The 23149-nt window shown below is 45.3% G+C and overlaps 1 protein-coding gene across 1 annotated transcript in view; it reads right to left on the bottom strand.

The window, feature by feature from the left end:
• LOC311131681 (procollagen C-endopeptidase enhancer 2-like) overlaps positions 1–18915 on the bottom strand; it is a gene marked incomplete at its 5' end in the record, with an annotated part of 34345 nt that extends 15430 nt beyond the window's left edge. The window contains 4 exons of the mRNA XM_084164791.1: positions 969–1093; positions 11864–12122; positions 12730–12838; positions 18818–18915. Coding sequence (XP_084020917.1) covers positions 969–1093; positions 11864–12122; positions 12730–12838; positions 18818–18915 — 591 coding nt within the window. The remainder of the gene's footprint in view (positions 1–968; positions 1094–11863; positions 12123–12729; positions 12839–18817) is intronic.
• Between the last annotated feature and the right edge of the window lie 4234 nt (positions 18916–23149).

Below are 23149 nucleotides of genomic sequence, written 5' to 3'. Positions count from 1 at the left end.
AATTATTTTACTGTAATGTAGAGTGAAGGGAGCTGGTCGGTGCTGACATTTAGAATACAGAGGGGCATTTACCTTCTCTCTCTCTCTCTCTCTCTCTCTCTCTCTCTCTCTCTCTCTCTCTCTCTCTCTCTCTCTCTCTCTCTCTCTCTCTCTCTCTCTCTCTCTCTCTCTCTCTCTCTCTCTCTCTCTCTCTCTCTCTCTCTCTCTCTCTCTCTCTCTCTCTCTCTCTCTCTTCTCTTCTCTCTCTCTCTCTCTCTCTCTCCACTCTCTCACACATGTACACGCCCTACTCCTTCAATGAAGCCTTTCATTAACACACATCACAGGACCACAGTCAGGTGGCACACACACACACACACACACACACACACACACACACACATACACACACACAAACACACACACACACAAGACACACACACACACACACACTTACACACACAGATCTACTCCCATAACTTGAGGACCTGTATCAAGCTTCCAGAGCATTTACATTTACATTTAACATTTTAGTCATTTAGCAGATGCTCTTATCCAGAGCGACTTACAGTTAGTGAGCGCATACATTTTTAGAGAAGTCTCTAATAACTACAACCTTTTAGAATCTCAAATAAAGTGATCCAATGAAGAGGTATAACAGGTGTGTGCTGATGCTGTGTTGTGATTGGTGGAGGTGTGTTGATGCTGTGTTCTGATTGGTGGTTGTATGCTGCTGATGCTGTGTTGTGATTGGTGGAGGTGTGCTGATGCTGGGTTTTGTTTTTTGGTGGAGGTGTGCTGCTGATGCTGTGTTGTGATTGGTGGTGTGCTGATGATGCTGTGTTGTGATTGGTGGAGGTGTGCTGATGCTGTGTTGTGATTGGTAGACGTGTGCTGATGCTGTGTTGTGATTGGTGGAGGTTTGCTGATGCTGTGTTATCATTGGTGGAGGTGTGCTGATGCTGTGTTGTGATTGGTTGAGGCCTGACATTGCTGGGCTCCACGGAGATGTGCCAGGAGCAGCTGATGCCTGCTGGGTAATCTGAGTTGGGCCAGTTGGGCGTCTTGATGGAACCTTGAGCCTTCGTTAGTCTACCCCCACAGAACTGGTTCTCTGCATGGGGAGAGAGAGAGCCTTCGTTAGTCTACCCCCACAGAACTGGTTCTCTGCATGGGGAGAGAGAGAGCCTTCGTTAGTCTACCCCCACAGAACTGGTTCTCTGCATGGGGAGAGAGAGAGCCTTCGTTAGTCTACCCCCACAGAACTGGTTCTCTGCATGGGGAGAGAGAGAGCCTTCGTTAGTCTACCCCCACAGAACTGGTTCTCTGCATGGGGAGAGAGAGAACGCGCGAGAGAGAGAGAAAGAGAGGCATATCAGAATGTGCGTGTGGACAGCAGGTTCATGAGAGAGACTGTAAATACAGTACAAGTGTAAATAGAGAGACAGACTGAAGAGCATGAAACCAGAGTATCAATAAACAAACCTCACCGTCCATGAAACCACAGTATCAATAATCAAAACTTACCGTCCATGAAAACAGAGTATCAATAATCAAACCTCAACGTCCCTGAAACTAGAGTATCAATAATCAAACCTTACCGTCCATGAAAACAGAGTATCAATAATCAAACCTCACCGTCCATGAAACCACAGTATCAATAATCAAACCTCACCGTCCATGAAACCACAGTATCAATAATCAAACCTCACCGTCCATGAAACCACAGTATCAATAATCAAAACTTACCGTCCATGAAAACAGAGTATCAATAATCAAACCTCAACGTCCCTGAAACTAGAGTATCAATAATCAAACCTTACCGTCCATGAAAACAGAGTATCAATAATCAAACCTCACCGTCCATGAAACCACAGTATCAATAATCAAACCTCACCGTCCATGAAACCACAGTATCAATAATCAAACCTCACCGTCCATGAAACCACAGTATCAATAATCAAACCTCACCGTCCATGAAACCACAGTATCAATAATCAAACCTCACCGTCCATGAAACCACAGTATCAATAATCAAACCTCACCGTCCATGAAACCACAGTATCAATAATCAAACCTCACCGTCCATGAAACCACAGTATCAATAATCAAACCTCACCGTCCATGAAACCACAGTATCAATAATCAAACCTCACCGTCCATGAAACCACAGTATCAATAATCAAACCTCACCGTCCATGAAACCACAGTATCAATAATCAAACCTCACCGTCCATGAAACCACAGTATCAATAATCAAACCTCACCGTCCATGAAACCACAGTATCAATAATCAAACCTCACCGTCCATGAAACCACAGTATCAATAATCAAACCTCACCGTCCATGAAACCACAGTATCAATAATCAAACCTCACCGTCCATGAAACCACAGTATCAATAATCAAACCTCACCGTCCATGAAACCACAGTATCAATAATCAAACCTCACCGTCCATGAAACCACAGTATCAATAATCAAACCTCACCGTCCATGAAACCACAGTATCAATAATCAAACCTCACCGTCCATGAAACCACAGTATCAATAATCAAACCTCACCGTCCATGAAACCACAGTATCAATAATCAAACCTCACCGTCCATGAAACCACAGTATCAATAATCAAACCTTAACATCCATGAAACCACAGTATCAATAATCAAACCTCACCGTCCATGAAACCACAGTATCAATAATCAAACCTCACCGTCCATGAAAACAGAGTATCAATAATCAAACCTCACCGTCCATGAAACCACAGTATCAATAATCAAACCTCACCGTCCATGAAACCACAGTATCAATAATCAAACAATATGGTATTTTTTATTGGTATATTTACAAACATATATTATGATAAATAGATTTGAAACCTTTATCTCATTATGGTAAGTGGTGAAATAAGTATAGCCAGTTATAATTGTAATGGCTTAGCAGATAATAACAAAAGAAGAACAATATTTACATGGCTCAAAGAGAAGGAATATAATATCTATTGTTTACAGAAACTCATTCAACAATTCCAGATGAAGTTGTGTGGAAAAAGGACTGGGGGGGGGGGGGGGGATATACTTCTCCCATGGGCAAAGAAACTCAAAAGGGGTGATGATATTAATTAACAGTAATTTCGAACCAAATGTGCAAATTGTCCAAACAGATCTGCAAGGTAGATGGATTTTAAATATGTTATTGGACCATAAACAGATTGTCACGGTTTCGGCCGAGGCTGCCTCTCTTCCTTGCTCAGGCAGGCTTCGGCGTTCGTCGTCTCCGGAATACTAGCTGCCACCGTTGTATGTTTCTATGTTCGTTTGGTCTGGTCTGGTATTGTACACCTGTTGTCGTTTAGTGTCATTAGTGTCCTAAAAGTTCTCGTTGTGTTTGTCAGGTGTTGTGTGTGATTGTTCCCATTGTCGTGTTGGTGCGCTACCCGTTTCGGTGCGCTATTTGTAGCTTGCCTCCTTGTATTTTTAGGAGAGGATTTTCGCACATGTTTAGTGCGCCCGTTTGTTTACGCCTGTGTGCGCATTTTCTCGCCTCCGGGCTGTTTGGATTGTATTTTGTGTGCTCTACTAAAAGTCTTTGTTGGACTTAACTTCTGCGTCCTGCGCCTGATTCCACACCACACCCACCTACAGCACCTACTGACAGAATCACACACCTTCGGAATGGAATCAGCAGGAGCCGCAGCAGCACAGGCGACGTTGGAGGACAGGGTCCGGGAGCAGAATGACCAGATCCTGCGGATGGGGTCCGCCCTGCAGGAGGTGATCACCACCCTCCAACGCTGGGAGACCCGAGGGACACCCCCAACGCCATCTTCCCTGCCCTCACCATCGGCAAGTCAGCCCATTCCCGCTCCGGAACCCAGAGGAGTTCGACTCTCGCTCCCGAGGGCCTATGATGGGACCGCTGCCGGGTGTCAGGGCTTCCTTCTCCAGGTGGAGCTTTACCTGGCCACCGTGCACCCGGCGCCCTCGGGACACGAGAGCGTGTCCGCCCTGATCTCCTGCCTTTCCGGCAAGGCGTTAGAATGGGCCAACGCCGAGTGGAGGAGAATAGACGCTACCACCATCACGTATGCTGAGTTCTCCCGCCGCTTCAGGGCGGTGTTTGACCATCCCCCGGAGGGGAAAGCGGCGGGGGAGCGTCTGTTCTGCCTCCGGCAGGGGAAGAGGAGTGCCCAGGAGTTCGCTTTGGAATTCCGTACTCTAGCGGCGGATGCAGGGTGGAATGAGCGGGCCCTCATCGATCACTATCGCTGTAGTCTACGTGAGGACGTCTGTAGGGAGCTGGCCTGTCGGGACACCAGCCTCTCGTTCGACCAGTTAGTCGACATGTCCATCAGGCTGGATACCCTGCTAGCTACCCGCGGACGTCCCGAGGGGGGTCCGTCCATTTCACCCTCCAGCGCCTCCGAGCCGTGCCCCATGGAGCTCGGGGGCGCTGGCGCTAGAGAGAGGAGGGGTCGGAGTACGAGGGGGTCCATCTCCTGCACCAACTGTGGTCGGGGAGGACACACCGCGGCTAGGTGCTGGGGATGGCCTCCTAGGGGAGAAGACGACAGGCCCCGCACTGGGGAGTCCTTCCAGGTGAGTAGGCGCCCCACTCACCCAGAGCTCTCTGTTGCACACTTCTGTATACCTGTGCGTTTTCCACAGGTAGCACCTCATTCCCAGCATAAGGCGCTGGTAGATTCAGGCGCGGCTGGGAATTTTGTGGATAAGAAATTTTGTTTAGCCTTAGGGATTCCCCTTCTCCCTGTTGACGTCCCCTTCCCCGTTCATGCCCTAGATAGCCGTCCGTTGGGTGCGGGCTTGATCAGGGAGGTCACGGCGCCACTTAGGATGTGTGCGCAGGGGGGTCATCAGGAGATGATCCAGCTATTTCTGATCGACTCGCCTGCGTATCCGGTGGTGCTGGGCATGCCCTGGTTGAGTACCCATAACCCGTCTATTTCGTGGCAGGAGAGGGCTCTGATGGAGTGGTCTGCCCAGTGTGTGGGTCGATGTTTAGGCGTTTCCGTAGGGGCTACCTCGGTGGAGAGTCCAAACCAGGTGCCCGCATCGCACGTTCCCCCTGAGTATGGGGATTTGGCTATTGTGTTCAGTAAGTCGAGGGCGACGCAGTTGCCTCCCCATAGGCAGGGAGATTGTGCGATAGACCTCCAGGCAGGAGCTGCGCTCCCACGGAGCCATGTGTATCCTCTTTCTCAGGAGGAGAAGAGAGCTATGGAGACTTACATAGACGAATCTCTGAGACAAGGATACATACGGCCCTCCACTTCCCCTGCGTCCTCGAGTTTCTTTTTTGTGAAGAAAAAGGATGGTGGGTTACGCCCGTGCATAGATTACCGTGGTCTCAATCAGATCACGGTGAAGTACAGTTATCCACTCCCGCTGATTGCGACCATGACGGAGTCATTGCACGGGGCGCGTTTCTTCACTAAATTAGATCTCAGGAGCGCGTACAACTTGGTGCGCATTAGGGGGGGCGATGAATGGAAGACAGCCTTTAGTACCACCTCGGGCCATTGCGAGTATCTTGTCATGCCATACGGGTTGATGAACGCTCCTTCAGTTTTCCAATCATTCGTGGATGAGATCTTCAGGGACATGCAGGGGCAGGGGGTGGTCGTGTACATAGATGACATTCTCGTGTACTCGTCTACCCGAGTCGAGCATGTGGCCCTGGTGCGCCGAGTGTTGCGGAGGCTGTTGGAGCACGACCTGTATGTCAAGGCAGAGAAGTGTCTGTTTTTCCAGGAGTCGGTCTCCTTTTTGGGTTATCAGTTGTCTGCGTCAGGGGTGAAGATGGAGGTAGACCGGGTGTCAGCCGTGCGTAATTGGCAAACGCCAACCACTGTGAAGGAGGTGCAGCAGTTTTGGGGTTTGCGAATTACTACCGGAGGTTTATCCGGGGTTTTGGACAGGTGGCAGCTCCCATAACGTCTCTTTTGAAGGGGGGTCCGGTGCGTCTGCAGTGGTCAGCCGAGGCGGACAGGGCGTTTGGGAGGCTGATGGACCTGTTTACCTCGGCTCCGGTGCTGGCGCATCCGGATCCCTCTTTACCATTTCAGGTAGAGGTGGACGCGTCAGAGGCCGGTATAGGAGCCGTGCTTTCGCAACGGTCCGGCACGCCACCTAAACTCCGCCCCTGTGCTTTTTATTGCAAGAAGCTCAGTCCGGCGGAGCGAAATTATATGACGTAGGGGACAGGGAGATGTTAGCCGTGGTACAGGCCCTAAAGGTGTGGAGGCACTGGCTTGAGGGGGCTCAACACCCTTTCCTCATTTTGACGGACCACCGTAACCTGGAGTACATCCGGGCAGCGAGGAGACTGAACCCTCACCAGGCGCGGTGGAATATGTTTTTGACCCGATTCACATTTAAGATCACGTACATCCCTGGGTCACAGAACGGCAAGGCAGACGCACTGTCTCGGCGGTATGACATGGAGGAGAGGTCCGTGGAGCCCACTCCCATACTGCCGGAGTCTTGTCTGGTGGCACCGGTAGTGTGGGAGGTCGATGCTGAGATCGAGCGGGCGTTGCGCACCGACCCTAGTCCACCTCAATGCCCGGAGGGTCGGAAGTACGTTCCGCTCGAGGTTCGGGATCGATTGATCTATTGGGCTCACACGTCACCCTCCTCTGGACACCCTGGTATCGGCCGGACAGTGCACTGCCTTAGTGCTAAGTACTGGTGGCCCACGTTGCCTAGGGGTAAGTTACTACCCCTGCCCGTTCCACAACGACCATGGTATCACCTCTCGGTGGATTTCATCACTGACCTTCCTCCTTCACAGGGGAATACCACTATACTGGTCGTTGTGGACCGGTTTTCTAAGGCCTGTCGTTTGCTCCCTATGCCGGGCCTTCCTACTGCCCTGCAGACCGCCGAAGCGCTATTCACCCATGTGTTCCGGCACTACGGGGTACCCGAGGATATTGTGTCTGATCAAGGTCCCCAATTTACCTCCAGAGTCTGGAGAGCCTTTATGGAGCGGTTGGGGGTCTCGGTGAGCCTCACCTCGGGTTACCATCCGGACAGTAATGGGCAGGTGGAACGTGTGAACCAGGATGTGGGTAGGTTTCTTAGAACATACTGCCAGGACCGGCCGGAGGAGTGGGCAAGGTACGTTCCCTGGGCCGAAATGGCCCAGAATTCCCTACGCCATTCCTCCACTAACCTAACCCCTTTCCAATGTGTGTTAGGTTACCAGCCGGTTCTGGCACCTTGGCAGCAGAGCCAGATCGAGGCTCCTGCGGTGGATGAGTGGGTGCGGCGCTCGGAGGAGACATGGAACGCTGCACACGTCCACCTGCAGCGGGCCCTCCGTCGTCAAAAGGCGAGCGCCGATCTCCACCGCAGTGAGGGACCGGTGTACGCACCTGGTGATCGAGTCTGGCTCTCTACCAGAAACCTGCCCCTCCGCCTGCCCTGTCGGAAACTGGGTCGGCGGTTTGTAGGGCCATTTAAAGTCCTGAGAAGATTGAACGAGGTGTGTTACAGATTACAACTACCTGTTGAGTATAAAAGTATTAACCCCTCGTTCCATGTGTCTCTTCTCAGGCCGGTGGTAGCTGGCCCACTCCAAGAAAATGAGATCAGGGAGACTCCTCCGCCCCCATTGGACATCGAGGGGGCACCGGCGTACTCCGTGCGGTCCATCTTGGATTCGAGACGTCGGATGGGGTGTCTCCAATATCTAGTGGAGTGGGAGGGGTACGGCCCGGAGGAGCGGTGCTGGGTGCCGAGGAGAGACATTTTGGACCCGTCTCTCCTGACGGAATTCCATCGTGGTCACCCGACGCACCCTGCTCCGCGTCCTCCTGGTCGTCCCCGAGGCCGGAGTCGGCGCACGTCTGGAGCCGCGCGTCAAGGGGGGGGTACTGTCACGGTTTCGGCCGAGGCTGCCTCTCTTCCTTGCTCGGGCAGGCTTCGGCGTTCGTCGTCTCCGGAATACTAGCTGCCACCGTTGTATGTTTCTATGTTCGTTTGGTCTGGTCTGGTATTGTACACCTGTTGTCGTTTAGTGTCATTAGTGTCCTATAAGTTCTCGTTGTGTTTGTCAGGTGTTGTGTGTGATTGTTCCCATTGTCGTGTTGGTGCGCTACCCGTTTCGGTGCGCTATTTGTAGCTTGCCTCCTTGTATTTTTAGGAGAGGATTTTCGCACATGTTTAGTGCGCCCGTTTGTTTACGCCTGTGTGCGCATTTTCTCGCCTCCGGGCTGTTTGGATTGTATTTTGTGTGCTCTACTAAAAGTCTTTGTTGGACTTAACTTCTGCGTCCTGCGCCTGATTCCACACCACACCCACCTACAGCACCTACTGACACAGATACAGTATGGCTCATTAACCTTTACGGACCAAATAATGATGATCCACAATTCTTTGACAATATATAATAAATTATCAACCCTGCAACGAATACAAGACTCTATTATTATGGTGGGAGATCATAATAGTGTTTTATATACAGTGGGGAAAAAAAGTATTTAGTCAGCCACCAATTGTGCAAGTTCTCCCACTTAAAAAGATGAGAGAGGCCTGTAATTTTCATCATAGGTACACGTCAACTATGACAGACAAATTGAGGAAAAAAAATCCAGAAAATCACACTGTAGGATTTTTAATGAATTTATTTGCAAATTATGGTGGAAAATAAGTATTTGGTCACCTACAAACAAGCAAGATTTCTGGCTCTCACAGACCTGTAACTTCTTCTTTAAGAGGCTCCTCTGTCCTCCACTCGTTACCTGTATTAATGGCACCTGTTTGAACTTGTTATCAGTATAAAAGACACCTGTCCACAACCTCAAACAGTCACACTCCAAACTCCACTATGGCCAAGACCAAAGAGCTGTCAAAGGACACCAGAAACAAAATTGTAGACCTACACCAGGCTGGGAAGACTGAATCTGCAACAGGTAAGCAGCTTGGTTTGAATAAATCAACTGTGGGAGCAATTATTAGGAAATGGAAGACATACAAGACCACTGATAATCTCCCTCGATCTGGGGCTCCACGCAAGATCTCACCCCATGGGGTCAAAATGATCACAAGAACAGTGAGCAAAAATCCCAGAACCACACAGGGGGACCTAGTGAATGACCTGCAGAGAGCTGGGACCAAAGTAACAAAGCCTACCATAAGTAACACACTACGCCGCCAGGGACTCAAATCCTGCAGTGCCAGACGTGTCCCCCTGCTTAAGCCAGTACATGTCCAGGCCCATCTGAAGTTTGCTAGAGTGCATTTGGATGATCCAGAAGAGGATTGGGAGAATGTCATATGGTCAGATGAAACCAAAATAGAACTTTTTGGTAAATACTCAACTCGTCGTGTTTGGAGGACAAAGAATGCTGAGTTGCATCCAAAGAACACCATGCCTACTGTGAAGCATGGGGGTGGAAACATCATGCTTTGGGGCAGTTTTTCTGCAAAGGGACCAGGACGACTGATCCGTGTAAAGGAAATAATTAATGGGGCCATGTATCGTGAGATTTTTAGTGAAAACCTCCTTCCATCAGCAAGGGCATTGAAGATGAAACGTGGCTGGGTCTTTCAGCATGACAATGATCCCAAACACACCGCCCGGGCAACAAAGGAGTGGCTTCGTAAGAAGCATTTCAAGGTCCTGGAGTGGCCTAGCCAGTCTCCAGATCTCAACCCCATAGAAAATCTTTGGAGGGAGTTGAAAGTCTGTGTTGTCCAGCGATAGCCCCAAAACATCACTGCTCTAGAGGAGATCTGCATGGAGGAATGGGCCAAAATACCAGCAACAGTGTGTAAAAACCTTGTGAAGACTTACAGAAAACGTTTGACCTGTGTCATTGCCAACAAAGAGTATATAACAAAGTATTGAGAAACTTTTGTTATTGACCAAATACTTATTTTCCACCATAATTTGCAAATCAATTCATTAAAAATCCTACAATGTGATTTTCTGGAATTTTTTTCCTCATTTTGTTTGTCATAGTTGACGTGTACCTATGATGAAAATTACAGGCCTCTCTCATCTTTTTAAGTGGGAGAACATGCACAATTGGTGGCTGACTAAATACTTTTTTCCCCCACTGTAGCTCAATGGACCATAAAGGAAATCACACTATAAACTATCACCCTCATGCTCTTAAGGAAATCATGAATGTCATGGATACATTAGAATTAGTAGATATATGGAGGCTTAAATATCCTGACCTAGTGAGATATAATAAGAGCGTCTGCTAAATGACAAAAAAAAAAAAATAATAATAATAATAAAATAAATAAATATACATGGCGGAGACTCAATCAAGCTAGTCGTCTTGACTTCTTTCTTATGTCATTCTCGTTGGCACCAAAAGTTTAAAAAGTGTTGATAGGGGACAGAGTGCGGTCGGACCATCATATAATTGGCATATACATTACTCTTACTGAATTTCCACGTGGGCGAGGATGTTGGAAATTTAATCAAAGCCTATTGGATGATAACTTGTTTAAATAGACAGAGGAATTTATAACAGATTTTTTCCGACATAACATAGGTAGAGCAAATCCCGTTATTGTATGGGACACTTTTAAATGTGCCTTTAGAGGCCACGCAATTCAGTACTCATCTCGAAAACAAAAGCAATTTATGTCAAAAGAGTCCATACTAACAAAGGAAATAGAAGGTCTAACAGAACAGATAGATAGCAATAAAAACTGTAACATAGAGGCTCAGAATAAATTAGAGGAAAAACAAAAATAAATGGAGAACCTTATTCAAGAAAGATCAAGTGTAATATATTATAAAAATAAAGCAAACTGAATGGAATATGGGGAAAAATGCACCAAATTATGTTTTAATCTTTTAAACATAGAAATGCTACCAAAAATAATTTACTGAAACTGGTTACAAATGATGGAGTCACCCATGATTCACCAAATTATATTTTGAAGGACTAAGCAAAGTACTTTAAGCATATATTCGTTTCAGTCGCCTCCATCTCCTCTAACTAAAGCTAATTGTAGGGATTTTTTTCTATTGATAATGTAAAATCAACAGCCATACAGAAAGACTCATGTGAAGGTGAAATTACAGAGGAGGAACTTCTGGATGCAATTAAAGACTTTAAGTCTGGGAAAACTCCAGGGTTGGATTGCATACCAGTCGAGGTATACCAAACCTTTTTTGATATACTCAGAGGACCGTTATTAGCATGTTTTAACCACTCCTATGTAAATGGTAGATTATCAGACACTCAAGAAGAAGGTCTGATTTCATTATTACTGAAACAGGATACAAGTGGGAAATATAAAGATCCAGTCCATAAAAATATTGGGGGCCCCTTACACTTCAGTGTTGTGATGCAAAACTTCTAGCAAAATGTATAGCGCATAGAATTAAAAAGGTATTGTCGGACATTATTCATTCTAATCAGACAGGTTTTTAACATGGACGATACATTGGAGATAATATAAGGTAAGTACTGGAAACAATAGAACACTATGAAAAATATGGGAAACCAGGCCTGCTATTCATAGCAGACTTTGAAAAGGCATTTGATAAAGTACGACTGGAGTTTATATATAAATGCCTGGAGCATTTCAATTTTGGAGAATCTCTTATAAAATGGGTTAAAATCATGTATAGTAACCCTAGGTGTAAAATAGTAAATAATGGCTATTTCTCCGAAACTGTCACGAGGAGTAAAACAAGGTTGTCCACTATCGGCATATCTATTTATTATGGCCATCAAGATGTTAGCTATTAAAATCAGATCCAACAATAATATCAAGGGATTAGAAATCCAGGGCTTAAAAACAAAGGTGTCATTGTACGCTGATGATTCATGTTTTCTTTTAAATCCTCACCGTCCATGAAACCACAGTATCAATAATCAAACCTCACCGTCCATGTGTGGTTTCCCTCCTTGGTAGTGAACCACGAACCCCCGTCCTCCGGTGCTACTATCGGACACCATCTCCAGCATCATGGTGTTGGAGGTAGAGATGAGAGCCCCTGGTCGGAACGTCCCACAGAACCTCCCCAGCTTCTGCACCGTGTGCGAGTGGCCGTTGTACACGTCCAGGTAGTCATAGCGACAGGTGGGGTCGGCCTCCAGGTCAAACATGCGGAAGGAGAGCATGACCACGTGGCCCTCGGGGACCTGGGTATTATGGGATGTAGATGAGAGGGGTTAAAGGTCAGAGGTTAAGCCTTAGAGGGTCAAGTGTGTAGTTAGCCTATTGGAGGCTAGTGTGAATGACCATAAATTTTCCCTGGCACCCCAAAAGTACTCGTTACATTTTGAATGCTTAGCAGGACAGGAAAATGGTCTAATTCACGCACTTATCAAAAGAACATCCCTGGTCATCCCTACTGCCTCTGATCTGGTGGACTCACTAAACACACATGCTTCATTTGTAAATTATGTCTGAGTGTTGGAGCGTGCCCCCTGGCTATCCGTAAATAAAATAAAAACAAGAAAATCTTGCCGTCTGGTTTGCTTAATGTAAGGAATTTAAAATTATGTTATGCTTTTACATTTACTTTTGATACTTAAGTATATTCCAAACCAAATACTTTTAGACTTTTATTCAAGTAGGATTTTACTGGGTGGTTTTCACTTTTTCTTGATTAATTTTCTTTTAAAGTATATTTACTTTTACTCAAGTATGACAATTGGGTACTTTTTCCACCACTGTAGCTGGAGGGTTGAGTATTTTGTTTAGTGGTTATACAGTGTTGTGGTATATCTTCTGTTTGGTACTCACAGTGATGTACCAGGTGCATTTGCGGTTGGGTTTGTAGTGGCTGGGGAAACCCTCACTGCCCACGAAGCCTGAGTCAGTCACCAGGTGACCTCCGCAGTGGAAGACAGGCCTGAGAGAGAGGCAGGAGGAGACAGAGAGGAGACAGAGAGAGAGAGGGAGAGAGAGAGAGAAATTGATGCATTATACTGTCTCTTTTTTTTGTGAGTAGAAATGAACTAATCCATGGCATGTTTTATAATTTTTTCAGTTTCAGAAGTCACAGGAATCTTGCTTCTACTACTAATGTAATGCACTCCTTTAACCATCAACATTCTGGGGGCAGAACCCCTCTCTACACACACACCGAAACCCCAGGCGCACAGACCCGCTCTGTTCTCTGAAGCTGGGAAGGGCCAGTGAACTGTCATAGTGTGTGTTTTTATAAAGGTAGGTCCAACCCTGGGCAGTAACACTGATCATATGTACAGTGTAGCATAGTCAAGCATACATACACACACGCGCACTCAAGTTTTAAGTTTTATTATTTGTATGTACGGGATGTACGGGATACGCCTGGTATTTTGGCCCATTCCTCCGTAGGGTGAACGCACCAATTGGTGAGTCGCTCTGGATAAGAGCGTCTGCTAAATGACGTAAATGTGCCCTTGAGCAAGGCACTTAACCCTAATTGCTCCTGTAAGTCGCTCTGGATAAGAGCGTCTGCTAAATGACTAAAATGTAAAAAATGTAAAACATTTATACATAGTCCAACTAAATGCTAACTTGCAGCTTCCTTCTCGACAATGCAACACCAATGAGAAATAATAAAAGATAAAGAATACGAACATAAAGTAAATGGCTCAGTAGAGTAGAATAAACAGTTGAGCATGAATGTATACAGTTGAGCATGAATGTATACTGTATGTGTGTGTGTGTGTGTCTGTGTGTGTGTGTCTGTGTGGGTGTGTGAGTGAGTGAGTGCATGTGTGCTAAGGTTCAGAGAGTCATTGCAGGTGGTCAGTCCAGCTCAAGTGTTCAGCAGTCTGATGGCTTGTAGACAGAAACTGTCTCTGAGCCTGTTGATATCAGACCTCATGTTACGATACCGTCTGCCCGACGGTAAGGGAGAGAACAGCTCGTGGCTGGGGTATGTGGGGTCCTTAATGATGCTGCTGTTTCGTGTAGATGTCCTGGATGGGGTTGGAGCACGTCCCAGTGATGGATGGAGCAATTCCCGTACCGTGATGCAACCGGTAGCTCTTGGTGCAACGGTAGTATTTGGAGAGGACCGAATTTGCCGAATTTCTTCAGCCGCCTTAACCTTTTACTGCGGTGGGATAAATCAGGGTCACACAGAGGGATTCTTGGTAGTCTTTTACTGCGGTGGGATAAATCAGGGTCACACAGAGGGATTCTTGGTAGTCTCAAGCAAATCTACTTTGAAATAAAAGTATATACCTCACACACATGGTTATGGGCTTAAAAAAAGAAGACACCGGTAACATGTCAGATACAGAGTGGAAATGTATTCCATTTTGAGTTTGCATCCCAAATTACACTTTATATACAGTTGAAGTCGGAGGTTTACATCCAACTTAGCCAAATACATTTAAACTCAGTTTTTTCACAATTCTTGACGTTTAATCCTCGTAAAAATTCCCTGTCGTAGGTCAGTTAGGATCACCACTTTATTTTAAGAATGTGAAATGTCAGAATAATAGTAGAGAGAATGATTTATTTCAGCTTTTATTTCTTTCAGCACATTCCCAGTGGATCAGAAGTTTATGTACACTCAATTAGTATTTGGTAGCATTGCCTTTAAATTGTTTAACTTGGGTGAAACGTTTCGGGTAGCCTTCCACAAGCTTCCCACAATAAGTTGGGTGAATTTTGGCCCATTCCTCCTGACAGAGCTGGTGTAACTGAGTCAGGTTTGTAGGCCTCCTTGCTCGCCCACACTTTTTCAGTTCTGCCCACACATTTTCTATAGGATGGAGGTCAGGGCTTTGTGATGGCCACTCAAATACCTTGACTTTGTTGTCCTTAAGCCATTTTGCCACAACTTTGGAAGTATGCTTTGGGTCATTGTTCTTTTGGAAGACCCATTTGCGACCAAGCTTTAACTTCCTGATTGATGTCTTGAGATGTTGCTTCAATATATCCACATAATTTTCCTTCCTCATGATGCCATCTATTTTGATAAGTGCACCAGTCCCTCCTGCAGCAAAGCACCCCCACAGCATGATGCTGCCACCCCCGTGCTTCACGGTTGGGATGGTGTTCTTCGGCTTGCAAGCCAACCCCCTTTTTCCTCCAAACATAACGATGGTCATTATGGCCAAACAGTTCTATTTTGGTTTCATCAGACCAGAGGACATTTCTCCAAAAAGTATGATCTTTGTCCCCATGTGCAGGGGCTTCTTTATGGCAGTTTTGGAGCAGTGACTTTTCAGGTTATGTCGATATAGGACTCGTTTTACTGTGGATATAGATACTTTTGTACCTGTTTCCTCCAGCATCTTCACAAGGTCCTTTGCTGTTGTTCTGGGATTGATTTGCACTTTTCGCACCAAAGTACGTTCATCTCTAGGAGACAGAACGCGTCTCCTTCCTGAGCAGTATGACGGCTGCGTGGTCCCATGGTGTTTATACTTGCATACTATTGTTTGTACAGATGAACGTGGTACCTTCAGGTGTTTGGAAATTGCTCCCAAGGATGAACCAGACTTGTGGAGGTCTACAATTTTTTTTCTGAGGTTTTGGCTGATTTCTTTTCATTTTCCCATGATGTCAAGCAAAGAGGCACTGAGTTTGAAGGTAGTCCTTGAAATACATCCACAGGTACACCTCCAATTGACTCAAATTATATAAATTAGCCTATCAGAAGCTTCTAAAGCCATGACATCATTTTCTTGGAATTTTCCAAGCTGTTTAAAGGCACAGTCATGTAAACTTCTGACCCACTGGAATTGTGATACAGTGAATTATAAGTGAAATAATCTGTCTGTAAACAATTGATGGAAAAATAGTAGATGTCCTAACCGACTTGCCAAAACTATAGTTTGTTAACAAGAAATTTGTGGAGTGGTTGAAAAACAAGTTTTAATGACTCCAACCTAAGTGTATGTAAAAGGTGGTCCTCTGTAGCTCAGCTGGTAGAGCACGGCGCTTGTAACGCCAAGGTAGTGGGTTCGATCCCCAGGACCACCCATACACAAAAAATGTATGCACGCATGACTGTAAGTCGCTTTGGATAAAAGCGTCTGCTAAATGGCATATTATTATTATTATTTAAACTTCCGACTTCAGCTGTACATCAAAGAAGACTGAAATATAACAAAACCGTTTGACATAGAAACGCCAGTTTTTTTAAAAATATATTATAAATAAAGCGCATTCATTATGAAATTATGAAAAATATTAATAACATTCCACCCATGAGGGCGCTTTGGTCATTCAACTGCAGGAAAGGCCTAGGAAGTAGAGACACTGTTGCACCCTGGTGGTGTTGTTGGTCCATGTCAAGTCATAGGTGCTGTGGACTGAGAGGAACTTAAAACTCGTGACTCTCTCTACTGCAGTCCCATTGATGTGGATCGGGGCATGTTCCCTCCTCTGGTTCCTGAAGTCAGCAATCAACTCCTTTGTTTTGCTGTTGTTGAGGGAGAGTTTGTTGTCATGACACCACAATGCCAGTTCACTTACCTCCTCCCTATAGGCTGACTCGTCGTTGTTGGTTACCAGGCCTACAACCGTGGTGTCCTCAGCAAACTTGATGATGGAGTTGGTGTCGTGCAAAGCCACGCAGTGGTGGGTGAACAGGGAGTATAGCAGAGGACTGAGGACACACCCCTGAGGGGCCCCTGTGTTAAGAGTCAGTGTGGAGGAGGTGTTGTTGCCAATCCTCACAGCCTGTGGTCTGACCGTCATGAAGTCCAGGATCCAGGGTGGTGTCCAGACCCAGGGCTCTGAGCTTGTTGTCGAGCTGGGAGGGACAAATGGTGTTGAATGCTGAACTGTAGTCAATGAACAGCATTCTCACATAGGTCTTCCTCTTATCCATATGTGTTACAGCTGTATGAATAGGGATGGAAATGGCATCTTTCGTGGAGTGGTTGGAGTGGTAGGCAGATTGGAGTGGGTCCAGTGTGCCTGGCATGCGTATATAATTATGTGTAACAACACTTTTGTTACCAAAGTGATTACAGTGTTACTACACAGGTATAAGAATAAACGTGATGTTAAAAGTGTGACCGGACGTTTTGCCTGGTATGCTGCCCTTGATGTGGGTCACGACCAGCCTCTCCAAGCACTTCATGACGACCGAGGTGAGCGCGACGGGGCGATAGTCATTTGGGCATGTCACCTTGTTTTTCTTGGGCACTGGGACGATGGTGGTCTTCTTAAAGCAGGTGGGGACTACAGCCTGGGACAGGTACAGGTTAAAACGGTGCCACACTAGAAAATTGTCACCAGACACAATGCACACTTTACTTTGGCATGGGGGCGAAGGCAGACATTGGCACTTTGAAAAACTGAAAACAGTGGGCACTACACATAGCCTGTTATATAATATGTTTTAGGAAACAGACACGCATACACATGCACACTCAGACACGCTCGCACACACACACACACACACACACACACACACACACACACACACACTGATACATTTTACAGCAAGCCCTCAGGCTTATTAATTCAGTTTCTGGGTCGACATAAATATTTAATTCAAACAACTTTAACGGTCCCGAACTGTTGTAAAAGGTTCCAACATACAGTACTGGATATACAACACTATCTCCCAGTCAACACCCATAGCTCAATTCATAGTTCTGTCCTCTGGTAGAACCTTTCCATCCCTGACCCCACCCCCTTCTCCAACCATGTTCCACTTCCACACACAGGTCCTGACAGGGGTTGCTTTGTGTTCAGAGTGGTACTGAAAAGCCACACTGCATGGTCCAAATGTCTTAAACATCTCAAGTAGTCTTGGCCCTCCCTTCTAACCCACTGGCCAAGCTAAATAAAACAGTCCACAAGTATCTGCTTGTCAAACCTGCGCTAACGTTCCACTGCATTGTATCTCATTCTGATATTAAAGATCAAAATCCCACCGTTCCATCTTGGACCGTCGAGGCTGTGTCTGAAAGGGATCTGATCAAAAGTGGTGCACTAGGAAATATGGTGCCACAGACACACAGCAGGGTTAGCTAGTCTCCACAGACACACAGCAGGGTTAGCTAGTCTCTATACTAACCACATCATCTCCTCCTGTGGCTCCGCCTAACCGCCTGCATGCTATTTCTAACTACACTAGGGGAAATAATTGAGTTTTAGGAAGAAAACAGTGCAGAGAGAGTGCAGAGAGACAGGAACAGATTAAAACAGTGCATAGAGAGTACAGAGAGACAGGAACAGATGAAAACAGTGCAGAGAGAGTGCAGAGAGACAGGAACAGATTAAAACAGTGCAGAGAGAGTGCAGAGAGACAGGAACAGATGAAAACAGTGCAGAGAGAGTGCAGAGAGACAGGAACAGATGAAAACAGTGCAGAGAGAGTGCAGAGAGACAGGAACAGATGAAAACAGTGCATAGAGAGTGCAGAGAGACAGGAACAGATGAAAACAGTGCAGAGAGAGTGCAGAGAGACAGGAACAGATGAAAACAGTGCATAGAGAGTGCAGAGAGACAGGAACAGATGAAAACAGTGCATAGAGAGTGCAGAGAGACAGGAACAGATGAAAACAGTGCATAGAGAGTGCAGAGAGACAGGAACAGATTAAAACAGTGCAGAGAGAGTGCAGAGAGACAGGAACAGATTAAAACAGTGCAGAGAGAGTGCAGAGAGACAGGAACAGATGAAAACAGTGCAGAGAGAGTGCAGAGAGACAGGAACAGATGCAAAAAGCAGTAGCTTAAAGACAAACAGGCAAATAAACTGGTTGATTGATAGAAAAACTTCCTTCACATATACACGTTTTCATATGCACACACATGCACACTGGGTACACACTGACCAAAGACACGTTGACACTATCACACACACATTGTTTAAACACACAAATGCACCCTCAAGTGAGCGCACACTCCTTTTCTGACTCACCTGGTAAAGTTGGTAGTCTGGCTTTGAGCCTGGATCCATCCCAGTGTCAGCGACAGCAGGACACACACACTCCACACACCACACACCCTGCCCTGCATCCTGCTCTGATGCCCACCCAAACCAAGAGAGGGAACAGACCAGAGAGAGGGCGAGTAGAGGAAGACAGAAAGGAGGGAGGAAGAGGCAGAGTAGAGGCGTGGAGAAAGTGAGGAGGATTGAGAGAGAGGAGAGAGAGAGGGATATAGGAGGCAGGGGTACGAGGAGGGGAGGAAGTGAGGAGGATTGAGAGAGAGGAGAGAGAGAGGGATATGGAATGCAGGGGTACGAGGAGGGAGGAAGTGAGGAGGATTGAGAGAGAGGAGAGAGAGAGAGAGAGAGAGAGAGAGAGAGAGAGAGGGATATAGGAGGCAGGGGTACGAGGAGGGGAGGAAGTGAGGAGGGTTGAGAGAGAGGAGAGAGAGAGAGAGAGAGAGAGAGAGAGAGAGAGAGAGAGAGAGAGAGAGAGATATAGGAGGCAGGGGTACGAGGAGGGGAGGAAGTGAGGAGGATTGAGAGAGAGGAGAGAGAGAGGGATATAGGAGGCAGGGGTACGAGGAGGGGAGGAAGTGAGGAGGATTGAGAGAGAGGAGAGAGAGAGGGATATAGGAGGCAGGGGTACGAGGAGGGGAGGAAGTGAGGAGGGTTGAGAGAGAGGAGAGAGAGAGAGAGAGAGAGAGAGAGAGAGAGAGAGAGAGAGGGATAGAGAGAGAGAGAGAGAGAGAGAGAGAGAGAGAGAGAGAGAGAGAGAGAGAGATACAGAGGGATATAGGAGGCAGGGGTACGAGGGGGGGAGGAAGTGAGGAAACGAAAGAGGGGCAAAAGAAGGAGAGTTTAACGTGTCCCAGATGGGGATTCCGCGTTTTATTTCGTGGTGTGTCTGTGGTGTCATGTGACAAGTAAACAAATATCTAAACGACGTCAAATTAACTTTTGTTGACTCTGGTTTGAATGAGGAGTCCTATGAGTTTTATATTACGTATTCTTGGAAAACAGGTAGCTACAGAAGTGAAATATGTTGGATATAAGGTGTGTGTATATGTGTCACAGACAAAGTGCCAGTGTTACTGTAGATGTATATAATGAATGACTGCTTCACTACTCCTACAGGCACAGCACACAATCATGAAAAACAAACTCTAACTCAAGCCTGCTTGAACCACGCACACCATTTCCTTCTACAGAGTGAGAGCCAATGTCATTGAGGATTATTATGGGATATGCTGGGTGGGAAACCTGTTTCCATTGGTAACCCGAGGGCACTCTGGTCAAAAAGATAGGGCACAGAATCATTATATTTCATGTGGCTGGTAGTTAAAACTGGATTCTGTCTCAAATGGTTTGATCTGTGGATGTGAAAATAAATAGTCTTGAAATAGATTTGAATGGGATGAAATGACTGCATATGATATTGCCTAAATATATAGTATCAACATGAGCACCCTTTGTGTAGGAATTTAAAACTCTGAACAGGCTTTGGAATGGGAAGGCCTGTCATTAAGTCCCATTGGGAGAAACACACTGCTATGTGATCATAATCATCATCAACATAATCATTACCATCATCATCATTACCATCATCATCATTACCATCATCATTGCCATCATCATTACCATCATAATTGTGTTTGGAGTGTGTTATAGTTATTTTTTTAAGGGGGTAGATCAGCTTTAAAATTGCAGATAGATTGTGGGCTCTATCAATGAAATTGTCTGCATCATTTCCAATCCCCCATATATATATATTTTTTTCCTTCTTTATTATTTCCCCCTTAACCCTGCCACCCCTCCCCTAATTGGAGTAAACTAATTGACGACAATACTTAGGCTTCTACTTCCAGTTTATACATACTATATACATTTTACAGACACAGTACATTTTACATTAGTTATCTTTTTTTTTGTTTTTATTTGTTATTTATTTTTAGTCCCACCCTTGTGTGAGAGTTCATAATGAAGTTGTGTTAGTCTGTCTGTGGGTAAGTTAATATCAACATCCGTGTGTGTGTGTGTGTGTGTGTGTGTGTGTGTGTGTGTGTGCGTGCGTGGGCACCTTAAATGGAGAGGACCGCCTCGGGGTAATGGCTGGAGTGGAATAGTGGAATGGTATCAAAAAACATCAAAGACATGGTTTCCATGGTTTCCAGGTGTTTGATGCCATTTCGTTTCACTCCGTTCCAGACATTATTATGAGACGTCCTCCCCCTCACCAGCCTCCACTGGTGTGTGTTTGTGCGTGCCTGTGAGTGTTTGTGTGTTCGTGGCAATAAGAGTAGAACACAAGGCAGGCATTCCTTGGTCTTTTTAAAGCTGTGGTGGCCACTGGGCAGAAACCACATTGAATGTAGAATATGAAGAGGCTGTGTGGTTCAGTATATAAACAGCCGCCCCCACCAAGTCATCTTATTCAGTCTCTGGACAGACTCTCTTCAGTCAGCTCAACTCCTCACTCCATCTTCAGGTCAAATGTGAATGTGTGGAGAAATACGCTCACAGGCATCATGTCTTTTCACAGTAATCACAATAGCACACAGTAAATATAGAGTGTGCAAAGCTGTCATCAAGGCAAAAGGGTGGCTATTTGAAGAATCTCAAATATAAAATATATTTTGAATTGTTTAAGACTTTTTGGGTTACTACATGATTCCATATGTGTTATTTCATAGTTGTGATGTCTTCACTATTATTATACAATGTAGAAAATAGTAAAAATAAAGAAAAACCCTGGAATGAGTAGGTGGGTCCAAACTTTTGACTGGTACTGTATATTACTGTACAGGACATATAGTTACCACTTTATCTCTATTTCTCTTTCTATGTCTCTCACTCTCAAACAACCAAACTTACACCCACGCATTGAGGACATGGCTGTTGTAAGCCAATCTAATTTGGTTGAATACAGAATACTGTACAGTGACATTTAAAATCACACTATGCATTTCATACATCTGACATAGCACATTTTGGGCACATTTGAGACACGGTAAATACAGTACATAGATACAACAAACACAAACATTTAAAACAATCATTTCGGCACTAGCAGTTAGATGTAAACTAATAATATAAATTAATTAAGGAATACATTCTGATGATTTATTGATTCATGCTCAATTTCAATATTTATACAATACCAACATTTGTCATAACTCACAAAATTAGACAAGTAGGGTGTATTGTTCACTGTCCTGTATGCTTGATAACTAACGGTATTTTGATAACTGCAAATTAAAAACATATTGATAACTGCTGTAGGCTATAGTCTGTATCAAGCTCTTTGTCTGATGTTTGACATCTTGTCACAAAAATTCCTATCAACCATTGTTGATTAACAACACAGTATTCACTTCTAAATATCTTTATAAAACAGGTGGGTCTAATCCTGAATGCTGGTTGGTTACAACCGCATTCCAGACGGTGTCTACTCCACAAGTTACCCCTGGCTATGACGTTAAAATGCCTTTTTACTCAGCCCAGCCAGGCAATTTATAAACTTGATCTCCACTATAAAAAGCATCTAGACATTAGCTCACATTTCTTTTAGACTAACATTTAGCTTTCAACAGCAGAGATTTGTATAAACCTTGCTGTCTGTCTCTCTGACATTTGCAACATTGTTTCAATATTCAAATTCGATCTCCAGCTGTCCCATAGTAATGAACGTGTCGGGAGTCGGGAGGAGACAGACAGGCAGGCAGCGTTTCTCAGCCAGTCGAAATCATGAATGAGCTGGCATACTTTTTATGGATATATACAAAGAAATGTCAATTGAAAAAAGGTAGTTAGTTTGCAGTCTTTCCAGCTTCAGCTTGAAGTGATTGTGTTAGCTGTGTTGTTGGCTAGCTCCTCTGAACAACAGTGTCCTGACAAGTGAGCACATTTTCTATGCCAAGCGAAATCAAGCTCATTGTTATGGATGTATCCAAATACAGTGCCTTTCAAAAGTATTCATCCCTCTTGGTGTTTTTCCTATTTTGTTGCATTACAACCTGTAATTTAAATGGATTTTTATTTGGATTTCATGTAATGGACATACACAAAATAGTCCAAATTGGTGAAGTGAAATGAAAAAAATTACTTGTTTCAGAAAATTCGAAAAAATAAATAACGGAAAAGTGGTGCGTGCATATGTATTCACCCCCTTTGCTATGAAGCCCCTAAATAAGATCTGGTGCAACCAATTACCTTCAGAAGTCACAAAATTAGTTAAATAAAGTCCACCTGTGTGCAATATAAGTGTCACATGATCTCAGTATTTATACACCTGTTCTGAAAGGCCCCAGAGTCTGCAACACC

This window comes from Coregonus lavaretus, assembly GCF_964263955.1.
Source record: "Coregonus lavaretus genome assembly, chromosome: 7".
Lineage (NCBI taxonomy): Eukaryota > Metazoa > Chordata > Actinopteri > Salmoniformes > Salmonidae > Coregonus > Coregonus lavaretus.
This window is presented reverse-complemented; position numbering and strand designations above follow the sequence as displayed.